A 27,238-nucleotide genomic window follows, 5' to 3' on the forward strand; every position below is an offset into this window, starting at 1 on the left:
GAAAATGCCCACAAATGGGCAAAGCCCACTTCCCAGAAAGGACCCTTAGGACAACAGTGATAAACCACATAGCATACACATTCATACACAGGGACAAACACAGATAAGGAGGGGCACTCTGAACATTTTGGGTTTTTAGCCCCCCTGCCCCCCCCCCCAGCAACCAATGTGTGGTGGCCCCAGGGCCAAAATACCAAATGTGTCCACAAAGGTTAGGCAACCTTGCATTGTTGTATACAGTTTGCTTTTTGGAGATTATGGGGTTAAATCTTTTTTGTATCTGTGCAGCTCAGAACCATCTCGGGTTTAGTTAAAGTTTATTGGAATCAGGATGTCGGCTCACAAGGCAAAGGGGATGCAGAAGGCTCATGGGGCCAGAACATCTGCAGAAGAAGAGGAGATAAGTGGGATAGAGGATCAACAGAGGACCAGTGAGATAATGAGGTTTGCAAAAGGTAATACATGGGCATAGGTGCTTGAATGTCTGCAGAGAAAGAAAGTATAAATGTTTGTGGTGAGTAAACAGGTGAACTTGAAACTACCCACTCCTGTTTAGTTGGAGAAGGGAGAGAAGCATTTTTCAGATATAAATGCTTGAGGCAGAAGTACAGAGATATAGAGGGAGGAAGATCAGAGAGTCCTAGACAAAGGAAAGTGAGCTGCTGCGACTATAGAACTGGAAGAGAATGCTGGAATTATAACAGTAAGATATTGCTTGGAAGAGATTTAGAGAAAATAGGGAGCAGCAGTGGAAAAGATCATCTGAAGTGAAGGGCCAAAAGGAGTAGCCCACACAATTGTTCTTGGGTTCCCTTCCACATACAGAACACAATGTTCTGTTTTTATAGTTTTATGGTTTAAAATTTTGTATATTGATTTTTAAAGTCCAGTCTTTTAATTTTTATAAACTGCCCAGAGAGCTTTAACTATAGGGCAGTATATAAATGAATGAATGAATAAATAAATAAATAAATAAATAAATAAATGTCACTGATCCATGAATGACCTCTTTAGGAAGCAGTGCCCTCACTCAGAATTTGGTTTCATTTAGCCTTAGTGACAACAATAAATACTGTAGCTAAATCAAATTAGCTACAAAACATCATGACATAAGCCTGTGCAATTTGTGATTCCTCTTTAGCTGGGATCTCTTGTGGAGGAATGCAATGACCATAAAAATTGCCACTAAAGTAGTAGCTAATAGTGAATAGTAACGGACAACTAGAAAAAGGGGTAGCCTTAAAGGGTCCTCTCCGGATCTCTTCCTTCACTACATTAAGCAGATGTAAAGGGCAGTGGACCAAATGCAGACTTGTGATGCTGCTGCTTCAGATCTACCTCTAGCATCCATAATGTCCCAAATTACATGCCTTTTCATTCTGACCTGTCTGTGCAAGCTAATAAATTTATGAGGATTTCCTTCTGCCCAGGGTGGCAACTGTACATCATTCAGCAAGGTCCCATCATGCAAGCTTCCTGCAAGGGACAAAAGCAACTAGTCATTAAATCCTGAACATTTGTGGTGTAATAAGGTTGATCCAAAAAAGTGTTCTGTCCCTCCCTCCCTCCCTCTCTCTTCCTCCTGAAATCTTGGGGCTATATATCTACAAAAGGACATGAAAAATGAGTAGATCAAGATTAATGCTGCCTCTAGGATTGGCAAAGGAGAGGCAGTTTTCAAAGTATAACCAGGGGTCAGTACTCCGGATCAAACAGTTGTCAAGGCTGAGCTAAAGGCAGCTGACAGAGGTGAGCCAGAAGCCAGGAACTGAACCAAGGAGATTCAGAGCAAAGGAACAAGGCCAGAAGTGTACAAAAAGTTGGCGATCACTGTTAAATTATGAGATTCACTTCCAGAAGATGTAGTGATGGCTGCCAATTTGGATGGCTTTAAAAGGGGACTGGACAAATTCATGGAGGAGGAGAAGGCTATCAGTGGCTATCTCCAGGATCAGAGGCAGTAAGCCTACGCCCACTAGTTGCTGCAGAACATGGGCAGGAGAGGACTGTTGCAATCATGTCCTTTTGGGGGGGTTCCCAGAGACAGTCGGTTGGCCGCTGTGTGAGCAGAAAGCTGGACTGGAGGGACCTTTGGTGTGATCCAGCAGGGCTCTTCTCATGTTCTTATGTGATTCCTTTGGCCTTTGCCCACATCTGGTTCTATGAGCTCAATCTGGCATCTGCTGAGGATGACAAATGAAGGCTGGCCATTCTTGAGCATATTGATGGACAAAACCCTCTAGGCTCAGTTAGAAATTCTGCTAAATTTCCTAAAAAGACAAAGGTGTGCCTTTTTCGAAATCCAATTATGAGCCCCTCTCTCCCTCTCTCTCTCTCTCTCTCTCTCTCTCTCTCTCTCTCTCTCTCTCTCTCTCTCTTTAAGCCAGTCACACTCCAGACAACATTGTTGGAATTAGGATGGATCCTTGGTTCCTTCTGCCAACTTCCTACACTTGAGAAAAGATCCATCACTGACCTCTTTAGGAAGCAGTGACCTCATTCAGACTTGGCTTCATTTATTTTTAGTCACAATAGCACATAGGCAAATCAGATTAACGTCATGGCCGTATCAACTACCTGCATTTGAGAAGACATGGCCATTCGAGTATGGCTGTGTGCTCGGAAGCACTTTCCAATAACCATGCCAATATGCATTCCAATGTGTATCCTGGCATGACCACCACGAAGCTAGATCTGATTGACTACATGGTACTATGAAATCACATTCGCCACATGATCCCTGGTCAGTTCAGATCATGGAGGGAAGAAGACTGAACAAACTTTGGAAAAAAATGTTGGTGAAGCAAAAGCAGATTGGTTTGAAAATAAGTTCTTTAAAATGACAGTTCCACCCTCCCCTTCATGGAACATTTCAGCCTCCACAAAATGATTTTCATACTGAAATTATTTGCAGTTGAAAATTCAGCACAGCACTCATACTTACCAAACTCAGTCTGGTTGCAGTTTGTTAAAAATTCAGGAAAATAAAAGAATTCAGGGATGAGCTCCCTCACATCACTCATGTTATCTCTTGAAGCCGACTCCCAGGTACTTTTCATGCTATGAAACATCCTGTCTGCAACATCAAAGCCTCCTCCCTAGTTGGATGAAAGAAACAAAAGAGAGAGGAGAAACAAGCACAAGATGGATTGGATTGCTGAAGGGCCAATACTCTTGGCCAAACAAGAGGAAAAAAGAAACATAATTCCAATCTGTGACGTTCCTGCCCAGGTTCTACCCTTGTCCAGTTTCTGCTGCAAAAACTGAGAAGCAAAGTCATCTGTAATGCTTGTTTTCACCTGCATCAGTGGTCCCCACTGACACCCAGACTTCATCTCTCTCTCTCTCTCTGGGTTCCAGAGACACCCAGTATGGCGCTTTGGTTTCCTCAACCCACTACAGGAGTAGTAACAAGGAATAGGATTTAATAATGATAGCGAAGTAACTCAGTCAACATGTGGGAACTGATATTTTTAAAAGTACAACTAAAGATTTATTTAAAATATGAAAATATGATGATGATGATGATGATGATGATTTATCAATAGTTTGTCCTAAAATCCCTACCTTCTAAAGCATCCAACTAAAATGCTATTCACAAACCCCACTAGCTAGATATTATTTCTTCAATCCCTAAGCCCAACCCTCCTGACTAACTGTATAATCTTTGAATCCTCACACACACACTCACACACACAAAAGCCCCTCCCAATTTTCATTCACTCTCTACACTACTATTAACCCCATCTTACCCAGGTTACACAGAAGCATATAAATTACAAATAGGGTGACCATATTTTGGAAACCAAAAAGGAGTACAACATGGCTGCCCCCAGAGGGGCATGCCCACCAACATGTCCAGCCCCCAAAGGTGTGTGCCCACCCGAACATGGCCTTGGTCAGATGTCTGATTTCACAGTACACAGTTAAAACACAACTGTTCTACATAACATCTTAATGTTAAAATCACTGAAATAAACAAATGAGACATTCAATGTATCTGAAATTAACTTCACTCACTCCCACTTTCATAGCTTTTGCTGTTCTTTAAAGCTTTTTATTTTATTTTATTTATTTATTTATTTATTTCATTTATATACAGTCCCATAGCCGAAGCTCTCTGGGTGGTTTACAAAGGTTTAAAATAGTGAACCTTAAAAACAAATATACAAAATTTAAAACCATAAAAAGCATAAAAACAAACATCCATTTAAAATAACTACTCTGGGGTCAATTAAGAAAAAACTTAGCATATGCTGTTAAATGCCTGGGAGAAGAATCATAGAATCATAAAATAGCAGAGTTGGAAGGGGCCTACAAGGCCATCGAGTCCAACCCGCTGCTCAATGCAGGAATCCACCCTAAAGCATCCCCGACAGATGCTTGTCCAGCTGCCTCTTGAAGGCCTCTAGTGTGGGAGAGCCCACAACCTCCCTAGGTAACTGATTCCATTGTCGCACTGCTCTAACAGTCAGGAAGTTTTTCCTGATGTCCAGCTAGAATCTGGCTTCCTTTAACTTGAGCCCCTTATTCCGTGTCCTGCACTCTGGGAGGATCGAGAAGAGATCCTGGCCCTCCTCTGTGTGACAACCTTTTAAGTATTTGAAGAGTGCTATCATGTCTCCCCACAATCTTTTCTTCTCCAGGCTAAACATGCCCAGTTCTTTCAGTCTCTCTTCATAGGGCTTTGTTTCCAGACCCCTGATCATCCTGGTTGCCCTCCTCTGAACATGCTCCAGCTTGTCTGCGTCCTTCTTGAATTGTGGAGCTCAGAACTGGACGCAATACAATACTCTAGATGAGGCCTAACCAGGGCCGAATAGAGAGGAACCAGTACCTCACATGATTTGGAAGCTATACTTCTATTAATGCAGCCCAAAATAGCATTTGCCTTTCTTGCAGCCATATTATTATTATTATTATTATTATTATTATTATTTATATAGCACCATCAATGTACATGGTGCTGTACAGAGTAAAACAGTAAATAGCAAGACCCTGCCGCATAGGCTTACAATCTAATAAAATCATAGTAAAACAATAAGGAGGGGAAGAGAATGCAAACAGGTACAGGGTAGGGTAAGCAGGCACAGGGTAGGGTAAAATTAACAGTATAAAGTCCGCACAACATCAAGTTTTAAAAGCTTTAGGAAAAAGAAAAGTTTTTAGTTGAGCTTTAAAAGCTGCGATTGAACTTGTAGTTCTCAAATGTTCTGGAAGAGCGTTCCAGGCGTAAGGGGCAGCAGAAGAAAATGGACGAAGCCGAGCAAGGGAAGTAGAGGCCCTTGGGCAGGCGAGAAACATGGCATCAGAGGAGCGAAGAGCACGAGCGGGGCAATAGTGTGAGATGAGAGAGGAGAGATAGGAAGGAGCTAGACCGTGAAAAGCTTTGAAGGTTAACAGGAGAAGTTTATATTGGATTCTGAAGTGAACTGGAAGCCAATGAAGAGATTTCAGAAGCGGAGTAACATGGTCAGAGCGGCGAGCCAAGAAGATGATCTTTGCGGCAGAGTGGTGAACAGAAACCAACGGACTGATGTGAGAAGAAGGAAGGCCAGAGAGAAGAAGGTTGCAGTAGTCCAACCGTGAAATAACCAGTGCATGAACAAGCGTCTTGGCAGAAGAGACAGACAAAAATGATCGAATCCTGGCAATATTATACAGGAAAAAACGACAAGATTTAGCTACTGCCTCAATATGAGGAATAAAGGAGAGCGAGGAGTCAAATATAAAGCCAAGGCTACGAGCTTCCTTGACCGGAGTAAGCGTAACATCATTGACAGTAAGAGAGAATGAGAGATGAGGAGAAGGTTTAGGAGGAAAAACAAGCAATTCAGTCTTTGCCATATTAAGTTTCAAACAACGATGAAGCAGCCAAGCTGAGATATCTGAAAGACATGCCAAGATACGATCGTGAACATCAGGAGAAAGTTCCGGAGATGACAGATATAGTTGTGTATCATCGGCGTACAGATGATATTGGAGGCCATGAGATTGAATAAGCTTGCCCAAGGGCAACATGTATAAGGAAAACAACAACGGGCCAAGCACCGAGCCTTGCGGAACCCCTACTGTAAGGGGAAAGGAGGAAGACGAGCTGCCATTAGCCAACACGCTGAAAGAGCGACCCGCTAGATAGGAGGCAAACCAGTTATAGACAGAGCCACAAAATCCAAGGTCATGAAGGGAATCTAAGAGAAGATCATGATCAACCGTGTCAAAGGCTGCAGTTAGATCAAGGAGAATAAGAACGGAATAATGGCCTTTAGACTTGGCAGTAAGGAGATCATTGGTGATCTTAGTAAGGGCTGTTTCGGTGGAATGCAAAGGACGGAATCCAGATTGAAAAGGATCCAAAGCAGAGTTACTAGAAAGAAAGTCAAGACAGCGAGAGTAGACCGCACGCTCCAGGATCTTTGAAACAAACGGCAACAAAGAGACAGGTTGGTAGTTAGACAGAGATAGCCTATCAAGAGTAGGTTTCTTGAGAATGGGAGAGACTGTAGCATGTTTAAAAGCAGAAGGAAATGAACCAGAGGACAGAGAAAGATTAATAATATGAAGCAGGGAAGGGAGGATAGCAGGAATAAGATTAATAAAGATGCGAGAAGGAATCACGTCTTTATTAATCTTATTAATAAAGCACTGTTGGCTCATATTCAGCTTGTGATCTACAATTCCAAGATCCTTCTCGTTCGTAGTGTTGCTAAGCCAAGTATCCCCCATCTTGTAACTGTGCCTTTGGTTTCTATTTCCTAAATGTAGAACTTGGCATTTATCCCTATTAAATTTCATTCTGTTGTTTTCAGCCCAGCACTCCAGCCTATCAAGATCACTTTGAAGTTTGTTTCTGTCTTCCAGGGTATTAGCTATCCCATCCAATTTTGTGTCATCTGCAAATTTGATCAGCGTTCCCTGCACCTCCTCGTCCAAATCATTAATAAAAATGTTGAAGAGCACTGGGCCCAGGACTGAGCCCTGCGGCACCCCACTCGTTGTCTCTCCCCAGTTTGAGAAGGTTCCATTGATAAGTACTCTTTGAGTCCGATTCTGTAACCAACTGTGAATCCACCTAATAGTTGTTCCATCTAGCCCACTTTTAGCTAGTTTGTTAATCAGAATGTCATGTGGTACTTTGTCAAAAGCTTTGCTGAAGTCAAGATATATGATGTCCACAGCATTCCCACGGTCCACAAGGGAGGTTATCCTATCAAAAAATGAGATCAAATTTGTCTGACAGGATTTGTTCCTGACAAATCCATGTTGGCTTCTAGTGATCACCGCATTGATTTCAAGGCGTTTACAGATTGACTTCTTTATAATCTGCTCCAGAATTTTCCCAGGGATGGATGTCAGACTGACTGGTCTGTAGAGAAAAGTCTTGACATGGCACTGAAAAGACAACAATGCTGGTGCCAGGTGAGCCTCGTCGGGGAAATCATTCCATAATTGTGAAGCCATGACTGAAAAGCCCCTCTCCCTTGTTGCCATCCTTTGCTATACTCTCTGTGATACAGGCCGTTGCTAGATGAGGGGTTAGCCCAGGCTGATACCTGGGCTCACCCCTGTGCATCCAGATGACGCACAGGGGATCCCGGGGTCAGCCCAGGCTAAACCCTCCCTTGGCCCAGGATAACCTGCACCAGTTGTGTATTTCCACAGCCCCAAGTTGAGCCTGGGGCTGCAGAAGGTCTAGCCTGTTGTGCGGCTTTTCCCAGCTACGCAGCTTACTCCCCAGCAGCTGGGAGAAGCCGTGCACTGGGCACAGCGCTCCACAGGAGCAAATCCTTCACTGGATGACCATAGTCTCACCTTTCCTAACATTTAACACTCTTTCTCCATTACCTTTCTCATATCCATACGCACAGATTCAGCATACTGAACAATTGAAGCACAAATACCTAGTACAACAAACTAGCAACCAAGCATTCAGAAAGAGTATAAACTACCCCTGCAAAAATTAACCATGGAACAAAATGGACTAAAGGCTTGTTGTAGTCACTTCTCACTAGCACCTCTTAGCTTGTTTCAGCATCTGGTTTATCAACGAGAAGCTAATCTAAAAATCTGCTTCATTAGTAATGTAAACAAGACCATGATCAGTAGACCAAAGGCAGGACAGAACAGATGCCCATTATCACAATGTTAAACAAGGATATTTCCCTCCTTTCATCCAAATATCTCCTGAATTTACATTGTGTGTGCAGATAACAGTTTTATCTCAGTGTGCAGATAACAGAAATCCCAATCAGAGACCCAAAGAAAACTGCCTAAAGAAACCTCAGAAACAAGTCCCATTGATTTCAATAAAGTTTACTCCCAGATAAATGAATATAGGATTACAGCCTCTTCACATCTGTTCACCTTACTCTGTCAAGTGCAAGCCCCTCCTGTCAAGGAGAACTACACATTCACCAGAACCTGGCATCCTGGATCATGCAACCAGCAGGTGCTCCCCAGAAAGCTGCTTTCAGAGCCTAGGAGATCCAGACACACTCAGACAAGTCAAGACAAGCCACGCTATGCACTCACATATTATCTTGCTGGGACAGAACAATTCTGGGACAAGACAATATTTTGCAATTGACCAGACATAACAGTCATAAACAAAAAATGAAAACAGACCTACCTCATTGACATAGCAATATCTAATGACAAAAAAAATGCAGAAAAGGAAGAGGAAAAGAGATAACAATATACACCACTGGCTATGGATGTTAAAGAACTATGGCAACAGGAAAAAGTTACAAATATTCCGGTCGTCATGTCAGTCACCGGCATCACATCAATTTTTTATTTATTTATTTATTTATTTTTACAGAAAACCTTCAGAAACTAGGCTTACCAAAATTCATCCTGACCAACATCCAGAAAGCAGTCATACTTAAAACTAGGGCGGTGCTCCGCTCCGTTTTGGGTGATAGAAGTGGCTTCGAAGTGGCCTGATTCGCCTCCGTTAAAGGCGGAGGCAAAGCGAGTTGGGGTGGGGCAAAGCATCACGAAGCAGATCGTCCACTCACAGAGCAATCCGCTTGTCACAAAGCTCCACCCGCCATTTTGGAAATTTTTCCCCATAGGATTGCATTGCGTGAACTAAGCACATATAACTTTTTTGTTTTTCAAGCTACATCCTTAAAACTTACTGTGCTTAGAGAGTGATGATTGGGGGTCATTTGTGTCGATTTTCAGAAGTTTTCGTCATGCAGTTTGCTTGCTATTAATTTTTTTAGAATGGGTAAAAGCAGGAGGGGGTAACTTTTTTTGAACGATGAGAGGCAGATTCAATTCCCAGTCATGATGATAAGTGATCACCTTATGTGAAGCATCCTCCAATCCCAATGTTGGAGCGGGGACTAAGCCAGAGCCACCAAGAGACAGTTTTCCCTTCTCTCTCTTTGTGGGTTTGGAGTTTGTGGAGAGAGGAGTTCTGTGTACTGTAGCTGCATTTGTTTGGAGGAGATAGGATTGAGCTTGGGCTGTGTGTTTGTTTGTTTCTGACTTCTTGCTTAGCTTTCCTGTGCTCTGTGTTTTGCCTTAGTTTGATTTATATAAATTTATAATTGTTCATTTTTGGAGTGTTTGTTTGTTTCCCAACCCCCACCCCTTCCCCCTGTCTTTTAAACCCTGTGTTCTGTGACTGTGTTCATTTTCCTTATTTCTTCTATATAAAAAAGATAAAAATAAATTACAAAAACACACACACTATTCTCTCTTTCTCTCTCTCTTTCTCTGTGTGTGTGTGTTTGTTTGGACTGTGTGTGATTGTGTGAGTGTGTGTGCTGTGCACTGCTTGTTAAGTGCAAAAAGCAAATAAAGTTTGACCATTCAAATAAAGTTTGAGCAAAGCACTACACAGTTTTGCCAGTTCCCCAAATAATAAATACATGTATTATTATTATTATTATTATTATTATTATTATTATTATTATTATTATTATTATTATTTGATAATGAGAAAAGGCAGCAGGTGCCCGTCTGTTGCTGGGCGAGGTGAAAGCAGTGGGCAAGGCAAGGCTGGCACCAGTAAGCAGGCAGCCTATCCTGCTGTGAAAATCAAATGTTCAAGTCCTTGGCTGGCTGCTCCTCAACAGAAGCAGGAGAAGAAGCAGGCAGATGCACCCGCTTCTCCAACTTGTGCCCGCAGTTCGCTTTTTGAGGGTGGAAGAAGTGCCCCTTTGCAAAAGGCAGGCAGCAGCAGCAGCATTACTGCCATTGGAGGAGGAGCAGTATCTCCAACTCCTTCATTATTGATTGAGGGGAGCCCGCTGATGCACCTGTCTCCAGACATGATAGACGAGGTCCTCAGCATGGTGGAGGAGCAGGAGGAGGAGGCGCTCCTCCAGGATGTGGGTGATGAGGAACAGCAGCAGGCCGAGGCTCTCTCCCCAGTATCCAACCCCTCTTCCTCTGTTACCCCTTCTTCTGTGACGACATCAGAGAGCGAAGGCGGGCAATTGGTGTCACCACAGAAGCGAAAGACAAGCATGGTGTGGGACCACTTTGAGGTGGGAGTGGATTCCTGCTTTGTTGTCTGTCGCCACTGTAAGGCCAAGTTAAGCAGGGGTTCAGCTCTAGGGCATTATGGAACCAGCAGCATGAGGATGCATCTAACGAGGCAGCACCAGTCGATCTTGCTGGGGGAAGAGGCGGGCACTTCCAAGGCTCCAGGGGAAAGCAGAAGCACTTTAAGCTCTCCATCTTCCTTCCCCACGAGGGTTAGGCAGGCAACCCTCAAGGACATGGGGTGGGGGAAGTATGGATCCACAAGATGGCGTTTTCCAACGCCCACCCAGATCATCACCTGCATCGGTGAGATGGTGGCGTTAGACGACCAGCCATTCAGCCTCCTTGAAAACGCAGGCTTCAAGAGGCTGATGGCACTTGTGGTTCCATACTATAAGCTGCCATGTCGCACCACCCTTAGCAGGCTTTCCTCTTCAGAGAAGTCAGGCAGGCTTTCATTGTGGTTCAACTTCTTACTGTTGTTGTGACGATTATTATTATTTTTATTATTATTTTTATTATTGCTATTATTAATGTTATTTTTATTATTATTATTATTATTGGTTAATAATGGCTGTGTTTACAGTGCAGTCAATCAATTCTGAAGCAAGGAACACATTGCTTTACTGTTGTCCTGGGTTACCTCCTATTAGTTATGGGATGCAAAAGGCATCTCTCTGTGCTGTTCCCATCACACAGGGCCAGTTTTCATTTCTGGCTTTGAATGGCCTGGAAACAACCGTTGGCTCACTTACTTGTGCCCGCAGAAATGTCTTCTGCATGCCCGCCTCCCCCGCCTCCCTGGGTGCCGTCAATGTAGGGTAGCTGGATCTGCTGGGACTTACTCCCCCAGAGATCTATGGCTTACCTGTGCAATGTACTAGCTCCTTAATGCCCACCAGCCCGCCTGCCTGCCTCTGCCCGCCTCTGCCTGCCTCTGCCCGCCTCTCTGCCTGCCTCTCTGCTTGACTGCCTGTGCCCGCTTTGTGGGGTAGCGGGATCTGCTGGGACTGACTTCCCCAGAGCTCTATGGCTTAGTCGTCATACATCATGTAGCACCTCTCTGCCTGCCTCTCTGGCTGGGAGATGTAGATGGGCTGTGTGGGTCAACCCCACAAGCCTCTTGCATGCTTGCTCCCAGTGCTTCAGAGGCATAGCCGCCTGCTGCCTCTCCTCCTCTGTGCCCGCCTCACAGGGCTGGTTTGTGCGTATCTTGCTTTGACTCAGGGCATTAGTCCTTCCTGGTGAGGAAAAGGCAGCTGCATTGCTGCTGCGCTCACCCTGTTTAGACTTCTTGAAGTTCCTTGTTAATTTTTGAAGTGTTGAAGATTCTTATTTAGGTTTATTCCCCACAATTCAGGGCATGTTTGGATTTCCTTTGAAATGGCCATGAATAAGGATCTATTTAGAAGCCCAGTTAGCTGTCTGCAGCTTACAAAATCCCTGAGATACATGCATTTCTGAAAATGGGGTGGGGTTATTTTTCAAATATTCCCCAAAAATCAGGGGATGCTTGGATTTCCTTCAAAATGGGCATGAATAACCATCTATGTGGAAGCTCCCATGGTGCTCACTTACAGGTCTGTATCCTGAAAAGTCCCTGAGATATTTGTGTTTCTGTAAATGGGGTGGGGGAATATTTGTAAAACTTCCCCCAAAATCAGAGCATGCTCAGATTTCCCTGAAAATGGAATGTAGGTGGAAGCTGGGATGGTGCCTATTTTCAAGTTTCTAACTGCAAAAATGACAGAGATAACTGCATTTCTGGAAATGGGGGGAAATTTTCAAATATTCCCCCAAAATCAGGGCATGTTCAGATCTCCACCAAAATGGGCATGAATAATGATCTATGTTGAAGATCTCATGGTGCCCACTTACAGGTCTGTATCTGGAAAAATCATGGAGATACATGCCTTTCTGAAAATGGGGGGATTTTTCAAATATTCCCCCCAAATCACGGCATGCTCAGAGTTCCTTCAAAATGGGCATGAATAAGGATCTGTGTGAAAGATTCCATGGTGCCCATTTTGATGTTTCTAACTTGAAAAGTAAGAAAGTTATAGGCATTTGACATTTTCAATGCAAGTCTAAGGGGGGAGGAAACATGGAGCTCCAATCCGGATCCAGAGCCCCACCACGGAGTGGAGCAGGCCATAAGCAGATCATCGCGGAGTGGAGCGGATCGGGGGTACCGTGCACAGCCCTACTTAAAACATGTTCAATAGTCAGGAATTTTCTGAATCTGTAAAAGGTGGCATGTCTTGCCAAAGCCTCATGTTCATCACCATGAGCAAGAAAAGAGAAATAATATTAATAATAATAATAATAATAATAATAATGGCAACCCTATTAATTTTTTAAAAGTTTTTTTTAAGAGGGATGAACAATTACCAGCAATTGTTACAAAATATACATCATGCCAATTATTAAAATACATTATTAAAAAAATGAATTACTATCTTCGAATTACCTCTGTCTGTGCCAAGGACTTTTAAAATTATCATTTTAAATGTTTTAATATTGGAATATAGTTTTAACTTTGTATATTTCTCTTCATAGGTTTTAAATGTTTATGTTTTAAATTTTGCAATGCCACCTTGAGGCCCAGCATTGGGCAAAAGGTGGGAAATAATAACAACAACAACACCAACAACACATGTCCCTTTGAGTTCCAGCCTGTCAGATAGATCCCTGTGTTGCATAGTTTTCTCGGTGCTGGTTATGAGGGCCCCCGATCTCTGACTCCCCCTTCCGAGGTCAGAGCTGTCTCTGTCCTCAGAAGGGGTTTCCTGAGCCATCCCATGGTTCCTGGGACATTCGCCCATGGACCGTAGGCTAGCTAGGAGGAGGGCTTTCTCTGTTGAGGCACCCCAGCTGTGGAACGAGCTCCCCAGAGAGGTCCACCTGGCGCCTACACTGTATTATTTTCATCACCAGCTGAAGACCTTTTTATTTTCTCAGTATTTTAACACCTAATTTAAATTTTGCTGTTTTAATTCTGTATTTTAATCCTATATCAATTTCTGCTGTCTGGTTTTATCCTGGTTGTGCTTTTTATATTGTATTTTGTATTTGGGTTTTTAGATGGTTGGTTATTTTATTATGTTCCTAATGGTTTCAATTTTTGTGAACTGCCCAGAGAGCTTCGGCTATTGGGTGGTATAGAAATGTAATAAATAAATAAATAAATAGCTCTTTAATTTGTTGTAATCATGTTTTGCACACCCCTCTCTTAATTAAATTAATGTAGGCATTGACCTACCCGTGCATGCCACCACTCAGGTCAAAATATTTTGAATTATGCAAGATCAGAGCTAAACGACATAGACTAGTGTATTGTTTAGACTAGTGTGGTCAGGAGCTGAGCTCATGCAAGTCATCACTCCCTTGTCACTGACCTTATTACTAAGGGTGCAATCCCGCATGTTTGGATAGAAAAAAATCCTACAACTCCCGGAATTCCCCAGCCAACCATGCTGTAAATCTTAGGGCTTTTTTTCTGTCTAAACAACTGAAGAGAAAAAGTTTGAAGTGTTAACACAGAAAAAGCCATGAACATTGCTTAGGGGAAGAGTGAAAGAATTTAAAACTTTAAATATAGTTTTAACACAAGTCATAGCTATTTTAGTTGTTGTTAAAAAATAATAGCAGGATCCAAAAGAAGATCTACAGAAGAACTCCTATAAACTATTTGGAATGAAACAATCTAAATTCTGGCAGTTTTTCTTTTTGTTAAAATGTTCCCAGGCCTTCATTGCAGCAACTGTAAAACTATGATTAAATGTCCTTAAACAATCTATAAGCTCAGCACTAGCACTTTCTCCAGACAAAACTTTGCTACTATGCTTGCTTGTATGCAAGTCCTAAAGTAACTATTTCTGAACATCCAGACTTCAATCCCAGGGACTGGAGTGATCTCCTTTCAGCTGATTTCCCAATCTACATGGGGAATTCAATGCAGTGCTACTGAGCCTTAGACATGGGTGTGACACATGATATTATCCTGAATCTGTATCAGTCCCGGGTTTTCTTACTCTAAAAAACCCTCATTTTTTGCAAAACCGTTTTGTGATGGCTTTTCCATTTACCACGACTTCCCTGTGCTTTGGGACTCAGTGTGTCCTAAACTTCTGATACTGCACCAGGTGTGTATGTGGGGGGGGGGTGTGTGTGCCACGACACAGGCTCTGAACACCAGACCTCACGTCTGCCACCACTTCTTATGGGGCGATACAGGCTCTGAACAACAGACCCGGCCGAGGCTACTCCCTGCTCAAGCCAAGCACCACCGCTTGATACGCCTGAGGCAAGGGATAAAGCCCACCATCCTCCAAACTATGTGGAGAAAGGGGTTTAAAATGGAGAATGGATTTTAATATATATAATAATGCGCTGTGAGTTATATCTGCTTAGGTGAATGATTGTCAGAGTGGGTGCTGAATGTGTAAACTTAAGATGATAAACGCCAAACAGACATGTGGGATTTTTGTGGTAGTTTTAAAACAATCAAAATTTATTTTTAAAAGTTCATAAGCTTTGTTTCAAATAACAACATTTAAAAACCTTTTTGAAACCTTCCATACAATCCTGTCACTCTCACATTCGCACTTTCCTTTTTCTCACACAATCACTCTTGAACTTTGTTTATTCTCAGTATTGATTAATATACTTCCACTATGTGCTCACCACTCTAAAGACACCACTCACTACACTGACTCTCAAATTTCCCAGAACTTAAGTACCATAAATACAGAGAGCACTACAGACTCTAAGAGTCCTTAACAAGTCTCCCTGAAAAGCCTTCCTGAAAAGTTCTCAATCCCCTCAGTCATTCCCTTATATATCACTCCTCCCCCCTCCCAAGACCTTCTAACTCCGCCCACTCAGGCCAACATTCTAAAAACCACAGACTTACACACTGCAGACATACATTTGGAACTGACTTGTGGGGTGTAACGCCACAGGGGGAGGGGTGTTGTCAGAGCTGTGCGGAAGAATGCAAAGTTGCTTCAGAGAAAAGTGGATCTGATAGGGATGGGAGGAATTAACCCTTCCTGTCAACTTCACCATCTGCTGACCAAAGATCGTTCCCGTCCCCCTAGTATTTTCTAATCCATACCTGAGGATCTATGAATCTGTGAATAACACACACACACACTTCTGCTGGCTTCTCTCCTGCTCTCTTTCTCTCCCCTGACCAGTGAACTGAAGAGTTAATCCAATGAAGCTTACTCCTGAGGAAGTCTCACACATTGCTAACTTTTTAAAAAACAACAACATCCCCACTCCTTCACACCAATGCATCTGCAAATAAATTTAATGAATGTCTATTATTATTATTATTATTATTATTATTATTATTATTATTATTATTATTTATTTATATAGCACCATCAATGTACATGGTGCTGTACAGATAACACAGTAAATACTGTGTTTACTGTGTTATCTTTTGAAGCCTTCCTGATTCTATCCTTTTTATTTATTTGCCTTAAGGAACAACTGGCTGAAAATGCACTGATATACATGTCTGCTGAGAAGTAAATCACATTCTCTTCAATGAGGCCTACTCATGAGAAAGTCAGCATGTTCCTTTTGGGATGACTCTTTTTTTAATCTCCACTTCACTCCAGCTGCGAATAAACTTAATGAATGCAAGAGAGAGAGAGAGAGAGAGAGAGAGAGAGACTCCACCTATATAGTTAAATTGATGTAGTTTAAAATTACATTTGCTTCACAAAAGCAGGACTTATATCAAGTGTACACTAAATTAATTGGCTGCATATGCTAAGGCAGGAGCAGATGCGGATTCAAATGCATTTTTAAACTGCATCAGCTTCAGAAGATGTGCCAGTGTAGATTGGGCCTTGATAGAAGTTCAAAAGAATAGCCAGCAGTCTCTTTGGTATCCTGAGCCCATTTCAGCAAATGATTCCAGAGAGAAGGTGTCTAATCTTTAGCTAATAAGCAACAAGAAGATCCTTGATGACCTCATTAACTTGCTGCAATTTTAATGACTCCACACCTGGATAAAAGAATAGTATTTTTACCATTCTAACCAATAAGCAACAGAACCACTCCAGGTGCCTATTAAACAGTCTTTGTGGGAGAAACATTGTGCTCCCATTTCAAACTTCCTAATTTTAATAGATTTTAAAGGAAAATCTGCCTTAATTCCCCCCCTGCCCTGTTCTTCTAGAAACAGATCAGCAACAGAGTTTTGTTACACTGCCATCTAGTGACATTTTTATAATATGTACTAGACCGAACTTAGAAATGTTTGTGGTTTTAATTGTTTTTAAATATGTTATCAGTACAGTAAATCAGTCTGTAGCTTCTGTTTAAGTCCAGCTACTTAACTGTTTCTTTAAGATAAGAAACTAGAGCTAATGTGAGGTACACTGTTATAAACACTGACATCTTAACATGGCTGAGCAGGGAGACCCTGAAAGAATGAGAAGCCTGCCAAATATATGTAGCTAAGCCCTGCCAAACATGATGCCCAGTTAGGTAAATTTTAACTGGGTTCAGATGACGCAATAGTCAACAGTTGGTTAAATAGTTCCCCATTGCTTAAATTGTCAACCGTTGACTATTGTGTTGTCTGTTGAGCTTTCTCCTTGAAATAACCAATACAAATACTCAACGGTGTGCGGAGTTGACTATCCACACAACCATTGATTATTAGGTCATGTGTTGGGCTCCATTGACTATTTCACATGCCTACAGAGTCACGAGGCAGCAGAAACTCCTGCCGCTCTTGCCCGGCAGGAATCTATTGGTATGTGTCAGCCATCCTGGGAAGCAGGTGGGGAGCCGCCCATTAGCAGGACATGCATATGCTGTCCCTGGGTGGGGCACCGCAATCGGCAGCACCCTACGTGTTCTCAGGGACATGCTTTTTCCCTCACCCCCACCCCTGCCCCACAATGCATTTGGATATTGGCTGGGGGATGGGGGTGGAAAGAGCCAATATCCCAATGGATTGCAGGGCAGGAGGGGGGTGAAGGATGTCTCCCATGGCTGAACGTCAAACCACGGGACTGCTCCTTCTGCCAATATCGGGGTGGGATGCGCAAGCCACCCTCATTCTCCTCAAAGTGGTGGCTAATGGGGACGGGGGGCACTAGGATCCTAGTGTCCCCTGTCCCCATTAGCCACCACTTTGAGGCAAATGAAGGTGGGAAAGTGGTGGCTAATTTGGATAGGGGCCAGGACGATCCTAGCATCCCCTGTCCCTATCTTTGTGGATATGGTGCGCATGGAGGGGGGACACTGTCAGCAGAGCTTCTCCGGATGCTCCATATACGCAAATGTTGAACGAGTGCATGGCGGAGGAAGAGGCTCCCATGAGGGGATATGGAGCTCTTCTGACAGTGTCCCCTCTCTGCGTGCTCCATATCCGTGAATGGCACCAAGCACCTCCTGCCGAGGAAGACGCAGAGGAGTCCCTGGAGAAGGGTCAGGTGGTGGCTTGGTGGCAGCTCTCCTGCGTCTTCCTCCCCTCCCCTCCCCTCCCCTCCCCGAACAAATGGCAGCGCTGCCGGCATCCCCATACAGAAAGTGGGAGAGCAGGAGAGAGCGATACTCAGCCATGTGCTAAGAGCCATCTGTGGAGTGGACTATTTACACGTGGTTGACTACTGTGTCATGCGAACACAGCCATAAAGTCTCAATAATGACTGTTCTGTTGCTTTAAAGGAATGGGAGGGGAAATCAATTTTAATAAGACCGTGCTTAGCCTCTATTTCTGTTATGCTTCTCAACATCCTAATTGTATTATATGTAACCATGTGTCTTGCTTGTTTTATCATTGCAAAGTTGCTGTTGTTTTTATTGTCTAATAATGATGCTGTTCAGACAACACACGAAGCCACAGTGGTTAAGCATTTTGAGCTAAACATGATGGCTTAGCATGTTGTGTGAACCATTCCTAACCTGGTGGCTACATAACCACAGTTTAAATATTTGACTCAATGGCCTTGTAGGCCCCTTCCAACTCTGCTATTCTATGATTCTATGTTCACTAACCATTTCCTGCAAAATGGTTAGCAGCACAACCATGGCTTAGCATGTTGTCTGAACAGACCCACTGCTTGAGCAATAAATATATATTTTGTGGTACCACTTTGTGTTGTCTGGTTTAAAAGGTAGTTCAGGAACCATTTCCCATAAATTAACTCTTGAAGCTGATAACACTCAGCTGGAATTTATAAATCTGTTGCAGAGTGGGTTCTTCAGTTTTCTCTCTTGGTAAGGTGAGTCAGAAAGACACACCTGTTCAGGTAAAAGAGCTTTGGCTGTTTGGCGGTATAAAAATGTAATAAATGAATAAAAGAAAGAAAGAAAGAAAGAAAGAAGTCAGATGTTGCCAGAATGGTTCACCCATCTCAACACTAACACTCAGGAAGTATTGTGCAGCTGTTTCATCTTTTTTTTCCCTAACAGATTTTTTTCTGGTAAGGAAAAAAGATGGAACAATCAGTGGGAAAACAGGAGAGGGATACAAATGATGATAACTTCCTGTACAATTCTGGGAATGATGCAGTATAATTGTAAAATAAGCAGTAAAATAAGCACATCTTCAGAAAAAAAAACTTATTTCTGAAGCTTGAATTGAAACTCATCATTCTGGACCGAACTTGTGAGAAAGGCTGAAGTGGACATTCAATATGTGTCAAATCTTGAAGCCAGTAGCTTCAGAGCACCATCACACTGGGGGCTGACACACTCCCTACTGTCGCTTCTCCACCCGTGTTTTCATTCCTCAGTTACTTCCTCTTTCAAAAGAGGAAGTACAGAACGAGCATGAGGCCCATTGAGTCTGCTGTTCTAATGATGCTGCTTTTCTTGCACCCAGTGGGAGAGAGCAGCGATTCCAAGTTTAAAAATACATTAGACTTAATGGGGGGGGGGGGGTTGTGGTACAAGGAAGGCCAGAAGGGACAGGAGGCGCGCAGGAGGCAGACGACGTCATGGGAGGGACCTGAGCAAACTCCATGAGTGCCCAGGAAAGACAGGTTGCTTACCTGTAACTGTAGTTCTTCGAGTGGTCATCTGTGCAGTCACACATACGGGGGCATTGCGCCTGCGCGGGGCCAGGTTCGGAAACTTCTCAAGCTGAAAATCTTTTAGGCGGGAACCCCTCCCCCACCGTCCACTGAGCATGCTCAGGGGTTCCTGCTTAATCCCCTCAGTTCCTGAAACCGCCTAGACAGTCTCACTGAGGAGAACCACCAGGTGATCAAAATTTAATGACACCATAGTGGGGACGGTGGGAGGGTTGTGTGACTGCACAGATGACCGCTCGAAGAACTACAGTTACAGGTAAGCAACCTGTCTTTCTTCTTCGTGGTCTCTGTGCATCACACATATGGGCGATTAACAAGCTGACTTACCGGAGGTGGGTGGTGTCAGTTGGTATATGAGTAGTCATAGGATTGCCGATAAGACGGCCCGCCCAAAGGCACAGTCTCTGCGCGCCCTGATGTCCAGGCGGTAGTGACTGGCAAAAGTCAGAGGTGTCGACCATGTAGCCGCTTTGCAGAGGTCTGGTAAAGCGATCCCCTTTTCAAAAGCCGTAGAAGTGGCCACTCCTCTGGTCGAGTGAGAGTGCACTTTCCCCTCCAACGGGAGGCCAGCGAGTTCATAGGCTAATCTGATATTCTGAACAACCCAAGCAGATATTCTCTGCGGAGATGCTTGGAGTCCCTTTTGTTTGCCCCCATAACAAACAAAAAGTCTTTGGGATCTCTGGAGAGTTGCTGTTCTGGACAGGTAGAAAGCGAGAGCACGTCTCACGTCCAGGGTGTGTAGTGTCGACTCAAGGGGAGATGTCGGTGACGGAAAAAAGCTTGGCAGTGTAATATCCTGTCCAAGGTGAAAAGAAGACACAACCTTTGGAAGAAAGGCTGGGTCTGGTCTAAGGACCACTTTGTCGGCATGAAACACCGTATAAGGTGAGTCCATACAGAGTGCTGCTAACTCTGATGCACGTCTAGCAGACGTGATGGCAACGAGGAATGCCACCTTAAAAGTCAGCAATCGCAAGTCCGATTTTGCTAATGGCTCAAAGGGCTTGGCAGACAGTGCCTTGAGCACCACGGAAAGGCTCCATTGAGGAACAAAGGAACGAACTGGTGGGATGGTATTTTTCATACCTTTCATGAAACGTTTGGTTAAAGGGTGGGTGAAGACCGAATAGCCCTGAACCCAACGGTGAGAGGCAGAAATAGCTGCCAAATAAACTCTAAGTGACGAAAACTTGAGTCCTTTTTTAAATAAAGAAAAAAGAAAAGAAAGCACAATGGTTAAAGGACCTGTAAGTGGGTTTTCATTTCTGCTGAAGGCAAAGGCAGAAAAGGCTTCCCACTTTTTAGCGTATGATTTTCTAGTGGCCGGTTTTCTGGCTGCTAGAATAATGTCCCATACATCAGCAGGCAGGGATAGATTATCTATCGTTGCCTGATTCTCCATGCTGTCAGGTTCAGGGACCGGACATCTGGATGGAGAATGAGTCCTTTCTCCTTGGAGATCAGGTTGTGGCATTGGGGCAGTTTGATAAACTCCACTGAGGACAGTTTGAGTAGCGGAGTGAACCACGGCTGCCTTGGCCACCAAGGTGCTACTAATATGGTGTTGGTGTTGTCTGTGCGCAACTTCAGGATCACTTTGGACAGGAGTGGTATGGGGGGGAACAAATACAGAAGCTGTCCTGTCCACGTCTTCTCGAAGGCGTCTCCTAAGGATGCTGTCCCGTGACCCGCCCACGTGCAGAATTGGTTGCAGATGGCGTTCTCTTGTGACGCGAATAAATCTATTGCAGGCTGTCCCCATGCCTGAAAGATCAGTTCGAGAACAGTCTTTCATCTGCCACTAATGCGTGTCCACAAAGGTGCGGCTGAGGTCGTCTGCCAGGATATTGTCCTGGCCTGCGATATGAATGGCCGATAAAGTCATGTCGTGAGCGATTGCCCAGTGCCAAATGTCTAACGTTAGGGAAATCAGGTCTATAGACCGTGTTCTACCTTGTTTGTTTATATGCCAAACAGCAGCCATATTGTCTGTATGGATTTGGATGACATGTCCTGACAAGGTCTGCTGAAAGGCGTACAGTGCCTTTTGGATGGCCATCAGTTCTAGGACGTTTATATGCCTTTTCCTGTCGGAAAGGCTCCAATGCTCCTGAATTGTAAGATCTCCGCAATGCGCTCCCCAGCCCAGAAGGGATGCGTCTGTCATCAGATGTTGAGATGGCAGTGGAGGTCTGAAGTCCAGGCCCTGCATAATGTTGGACAGATCTGTCCACCAAAGAAGAGTGTCCTTTACTTTGGTAGGGAGCGACAATTTCACTCAATGAGCATCCATTGTATTGTTGTACTCCCGCAGAAGCCACAATTGTAGAGGTCTCATGTGTAGGCGTGCCCAAGGGACAACGCTGACAGTTGCCGCCATGAGACCTAGTAGTCTTTGCACCTGGAAGGCAGATATGGTCTTGGAGTGAAAGAGTTTGAGTGCAAGTCTAATTAATGTTGCAGCTCTATCCTCCAGAAGGAAAGCCCTGGAGGGGGTTGAGTCCAGAATTGCTCCAAGGAATTTAATTTTTTGAGTTGGTTGAAAAAATGATTTTTCTTTGTTGATGCAAAGGCCTAATTCGTTAAGGAGGTTGATGGTGAGGTGGGTGTTATGGGTGGCTTCCTGCTCCATACTAGCCACTATCAGCCAATCGTCCAAGTAGGGGTAAATCTCTACCCCTTGAGTTCTCAGAAAGGCGCAAACTGGTGCCATACACTTTGTGAAGACTCGGGGGACAGTAGAAAGACCAAAAGGAAGCACTTTAAATTGGAAAATGTCTTCCCCTACTATGAACCTGAGGAATTGGCGATGGTCGGGGTAAACTGAGACATGAAAGTAAGCATCTTTGCGGTCAATGGAAGTAAACCAGTCCCCTTGGGAGAGGAAAGGTAAGATGCTTGCTAAGGAGTTCATCCGGAATTTTTTAGGATTGATGAACTTGTTCAGGTCTCTTAGTTCCAAAATAGGTCTTAGCCCCCCATCCCGTTTAGGAACCGTAAAGTAGCGGGAGTAGAATCCGCACTTTAGGGCGTGAGTTGGTAATCGCTCTATGGCGCCCTTCTCCAAAAGAGACTTGGTCTCTTGCAACAGAGCGTCTGTAGGTGGAGAGAACCTTGCGGTTCCTAGGGGAGGGAGGGTGGTAAACTCAATTTTGTAGCCCTGAGAAATGATGTTAAGGACCCACCTGTCAGTGGTGATGTGGGTCCAACTATAATAGAAAGGGGCAAGGATGTCACCAAATTTAGGTGCAGAAGTTGTCATTATGGGGCAGTCAAAGACGCCGTCTTTGATTCTGCTCTGGTTTGCTTCTGTTTTGTTTGAAGCATCCTGAAAACTGTTGCCTCTTGTACTGACCTTGGGTTTGGTACAGAGGGGTATGGTCTTGAAACTGTTGTTGTTGCCTCGGTTGGAATTGTTGCTGCATTCTTGGCCAACGTCTTTGGCGGAATGGCCTTTGTAGTTGTTGTTGTTGCTGCCCAATTCCCATCTTTTTGGCCGTATTCTTGGCCTTTTGGATACTTTCCATCGATTCATCAGTGGAAGAGTGGAATAGGCCGTCTCCATCAAAAGGCAGGTCCTCGATTCTGGTGCGTGACTCTTGGGATAGTCCTGCAGACCTTAACCATGCATGTCTTCGCAGGGCAATAGACCCTACCATGGCTTTTGAGGCGCAGTCAGTAGCGTGTCTAGCTGTATTGAGTTGTTGTCTAGACAGTGTCATGGCCTCAGTATAAAACACGTTTGCCAGTTCCCTCTGGTCATCTGGCAGATATCCTGATAGGGATGCCATCTTCTCCCACAAGAAGAGTTGATATTTAGCCATGGTGGCTTGGTAACTATGCACGCGCAAGGACAATGCTGTTGATGAATAGATCCTTCGCCCTATGCCATCCAGCTGACGACCTTCTTTATCTACTGGCGCATTGTGTCTTTTATGAGTGCGTCCCTGAGATGCCTCTACAATTATTGAGTTTGGCTTGGGATGAGTAAAAAGAAAAGGAGCAGTTTTCTCCTGTATCTTATATGTATTATCTAACCTCCTAGACGTTGGTGGCATAGAGGAAGGCAGCTTCCACGACTGTTGTGCTGTACGTAGTAGTACGGGTAAATACAGGATGGCTGCTGGAGTTGATGACTCACAATATGCATCATCATAAACTGGGTCGTTCATTTTTTCTATGGGTTGAGACATTTCAATCCCCAATGATCTTGCCATCCTTTGCACTTGATCGGCAAAGTGTGACAAATCCTCCGAAGGAGAGACTACATCTGAAGTTCCTACGAGGTCATCCGGGGAGGGAATGGAGGGTACTGGTGATGCCTCCTGAGAGGAGTCAGATTGGTAGTCCTCCTCTGATAGAACATCCAAAACACGCGGCCTCATCTCTGAGGTTGGACGTGTCTGTGACGCCTGAGCTGGTACCCGCGGTGGTCGGTACCGTAGCCTGCGTTGGTTGCGGTGTGCGTCTCGGTACCGCTGGTTGAGGCGGTGGCAGCATGGCTGCAGCATCCTCTGGGGGTGGTGGACGGGAGACCATTTTGGAGGGTGGCTGATGGAAACACGGGTATGAGTCATACGGGCGTTCCTGAGGGTAGTAATAGTCTTGGTGCCCTCTGTGTCTCCAGTCCTCATAGTAATATGGAGGAAATTGTGGAGGTTGCCAATTGGTGTAGTAGTCCCGACCCCTCGGTGGGGACCTGGGTCTTTCACCATATGGGGCATAGTGCCAACTGGAATGAATTGAAGCCGGTGAATGATCACAGCCATATCCATATGGAGGTGTATGTCGGTATCGAAAGCTTTCGGTATCGACATGCAGTTGTTGTCGGTACCAACATCCGTCGGTATCGATGGGTTCTTCTCGGTACCGAGGGGAAAAAGGTCTCCGATCTGCCATGGTATTATCCAGCAAGGAGCCCCTAATTTCACCCTCCGAAATCGATGCCCTTACACTAGGCTCGTCAGTCGGTACCGTGACAATATGTAGCGGCGATGGGACCAGCGAGTTAGCAACCGGCTCCTCACGCGGCGGTGGGTTCAGTACCGGTGGCGAAGATGGTGTAGCCTGTCTCGGTATCGAAAAAGGTGTCGGTAACGAAAGCCTCGGTATCGGGCTTATCGCATGCGAGGAAGGTCTCTGTAGTGAGAGACTCAATATCGGGCTTCTATGCCCTGTGTCGCGGCTTGGTATCAAAGTACTCGGTGCCGGACTCCTCGGTACCGACGGAATCGGTTTCGATGACTTTTTCTTTCCATTTTTTGTCTTGATTTTGCTCTTTTTTCTCTGAGGGTTTTCGAACTCAGAGTGCTCTCTCACGCTCTTAGATATTTTCTTCGCCGCTTTTGCTGCGGACTGAGAGGAGGAGGGGGGAACCGCCAAGGCTTCACTCCTTGTCGGAGGATGTTGGGGCAGAGACTCCATCTTGCGTGGAGATGTAGAAACACGAGCTGCTCTTGGTTTGTCTACTGCCTCCAAAGCCTTTTCCCAGAGAATAGCCCGAAGGCGAACTGCACGGTTTTTTCATGCCTGCCTTGAAAACTTCAAGCAAAAGGCACACGACTCTACAACATGAGTCTCCCCCAAGCAGAGCAAACACAAAGAATGTCCATCAGTTTGTGATATTTTCTGTCCACAACTGGAACACTTCTTGAAGAGGCCTTGGTGTGCCATAGGCACCAAGACAACGACGAACAACAAATAGATAGATAGATAGATAGATAGATAGATAGATAGATAGATAGGAAAGAATAGAAAACTGGAGAAGCAAGAAAAAGAAGGGAAAATTGATAGATTTTTCAGCTATGGTATAAAACAGAAGAACACTATACCACGAGAAGTCTCCAAATGCTGTTGACCCACAGGTGGTTGAAGAGAACTGAGGGGATTAGGCAGGAACCCCTGAGCATGCTCAGTGGACAGTGGGGGAGGGGTTCCCGCCTAAAAGATTTTCAGCTTGAGAAGTTTCCGAACCTGGCCCTGCGCAGGCGCAGAGCCCATATGTGTGATGCACAGAGACCACAAAGAAGAATGAGCATGCAATAAAACGCTCATTGGATGGAGCTTTCAGTTAGCTGAAAGTGACCCTCTCTGCTAATTCCATAATTGTTGCATTGAATGCCATTCAGGGCCATTTCACATGATTTTAACAAGTACTCATTACAGCCACACTGTATAACTGCAAAACTCTAACACAACTGTGTCAGCCTCAGGCAACTACAGTTTATAGTTTCAGAGTACCACATCACAAGTGGAGCACTGGCTAATACCCATGTCTTTATAGGTCAGATTTTACACTTTATTGCAATACACTAAAGCTGTTGTACAACTGTCAAGGTAAAACGCAAGTCTGCTCAAGTACTTGCAAGCTCATTGTGAAATGAATCATTAACAGACAACCACCGTTGATGTCAAATGCCAATTGAAACTAAAGAATATTAGAAGACAAACAGGTTATATGCAAACCACCAGCTAACAAGCATCTCCTTGAAGCCTCTTCAAAGCTATGTATATTTAATATGCATACATACTACACTGTGCCCAGAGTAAGTGACTGACACTTTTTCATCTGCTTTTACAGATTTTATGAGAGATGATGGTAATCTCCAGAGAAACAATGTGATTTGTAATAAAAAGGTTAGCTGTATTAAATAAAAATAATATCTACATAGGAAATTTTGTTAGTGCCTCAAATCTTGTTAAAGATATTACCATCCAGAAAAAAATTACATTTTTTGCAGCTGCCTAATGCATTTTGCAGGAAGTAATATTTTTAAAATGTAAACCTGTATTATTTATAAGAAAGCAATAACTGATTTTGCAGTATTCGTTATATTAATACATGTATTTGAAAATATTTATATCAGAATTAGTAGGTTTTCTTTCTCTCTCAGAATGCAAAAACTGCATAGAAATGAAAGAAGAAAGTTCAGGACAACCTTCACGAGCTGTTAGTAAAAGACAAAAATCGAAATAACTTTCTGACTCCTCTTTGATGTGCTTCATTCAAGACATATGAATACAGGGTCCTTATAACCACAGCATTACTTTTGGGATAAATGGGTGAAAAGCATTCAGACTTCATGGCAGGGAGAACTAGAAGGGCACATTTCCATTATCAGACTAGGGGCCTTGCTAGACCTGCCAGATAAGCTGGCAGGGAGGAAGGGCGACGGCGCGCTAGAGGTAGCGCGCGCCGTCGCCGGCTTCTAGAAGCACGACGCGACGGGAAGCCCCGTTGCGTCGGCCATTTTTTTTTTTTTTTAAAGGGACCATGTGTGCCGGGGAGCTGCCGGAGAAGGTAAGTGCTTTTTTAAAAAACAGGGGCTCTTCCTGCCCCTGATTCCCCCCAATGCCCGATGACCCCTCCCCCTCGCTCGTCCATCCTCCCCCCATGTCCCATGCCTTCTTCCCTCGCCCGATGCCTTCTTCCCTCCCCCCATGCCCCGTGCCTTCTTCCCTCCCTCCATGCCCCGTGCCTTCTTCCCTCCCCCCATGCCCCGTGCCTTCTTCCCTCCCTCCATGCCCCGTGCCTTCTTCCCTCCCTCCATACCCCGTGCCTTCTTCCCTCGCCTGATGCCTTCTTCCCTCCCCACATGCCCCGTGCCTTCTTCCCTCGCCCGATGCCTTCTTCCCTCCCTCCATGCCCCGTGCCTTCTTCC

General features: G+C 44.4%; 1 protein-coding gene across 1 annotated transcript in view; it reads right to left on the reverse strand.

Moving 5' to 3' along the window:
- LOC134399367 (WD repeat- and FYVE domain-containing protein 4-like) overlaps positions 1 to 27,238 on the reverse strand; it is a 116,911-nt gene that overhangs the window by 76,610 nt on the left and 13,063 nt on the right. The window contains exons 4-5 of the mRNA XM_063127390.1: positions 2,945 to 3,098; positions 1,385 to 1,476 (exon numbers count right to left, since the gene is read on the reverse strand). Coding sequence (XP_062983460.1) covers positions 1,385 to 1,476; positions 2,945 to 3,098 — 246 coding nt within the window. The remainder of the gene's footprint in view (positions 1 to 1,384; positions 1,477 to 2,944; positions 3,099 to 27,238) is intronic.

This window comes from Elgaria multicarinata, chromosome 5 (genome assembly GCF_023053635.1).
Source record: "Elgaria multicarinata webbii isolate HBS135686 ecotype San Diego chromosome 5, rElgMul1.1.pri, whole genome shotgun sequence".
In the NCBI taxonomy this organism is placed as follows: Eukaryota; Metazoa; Chordata; class Lepidosauria; order Squamata; family Anguidae; genus Elgaria; species Elgaria multicarinata.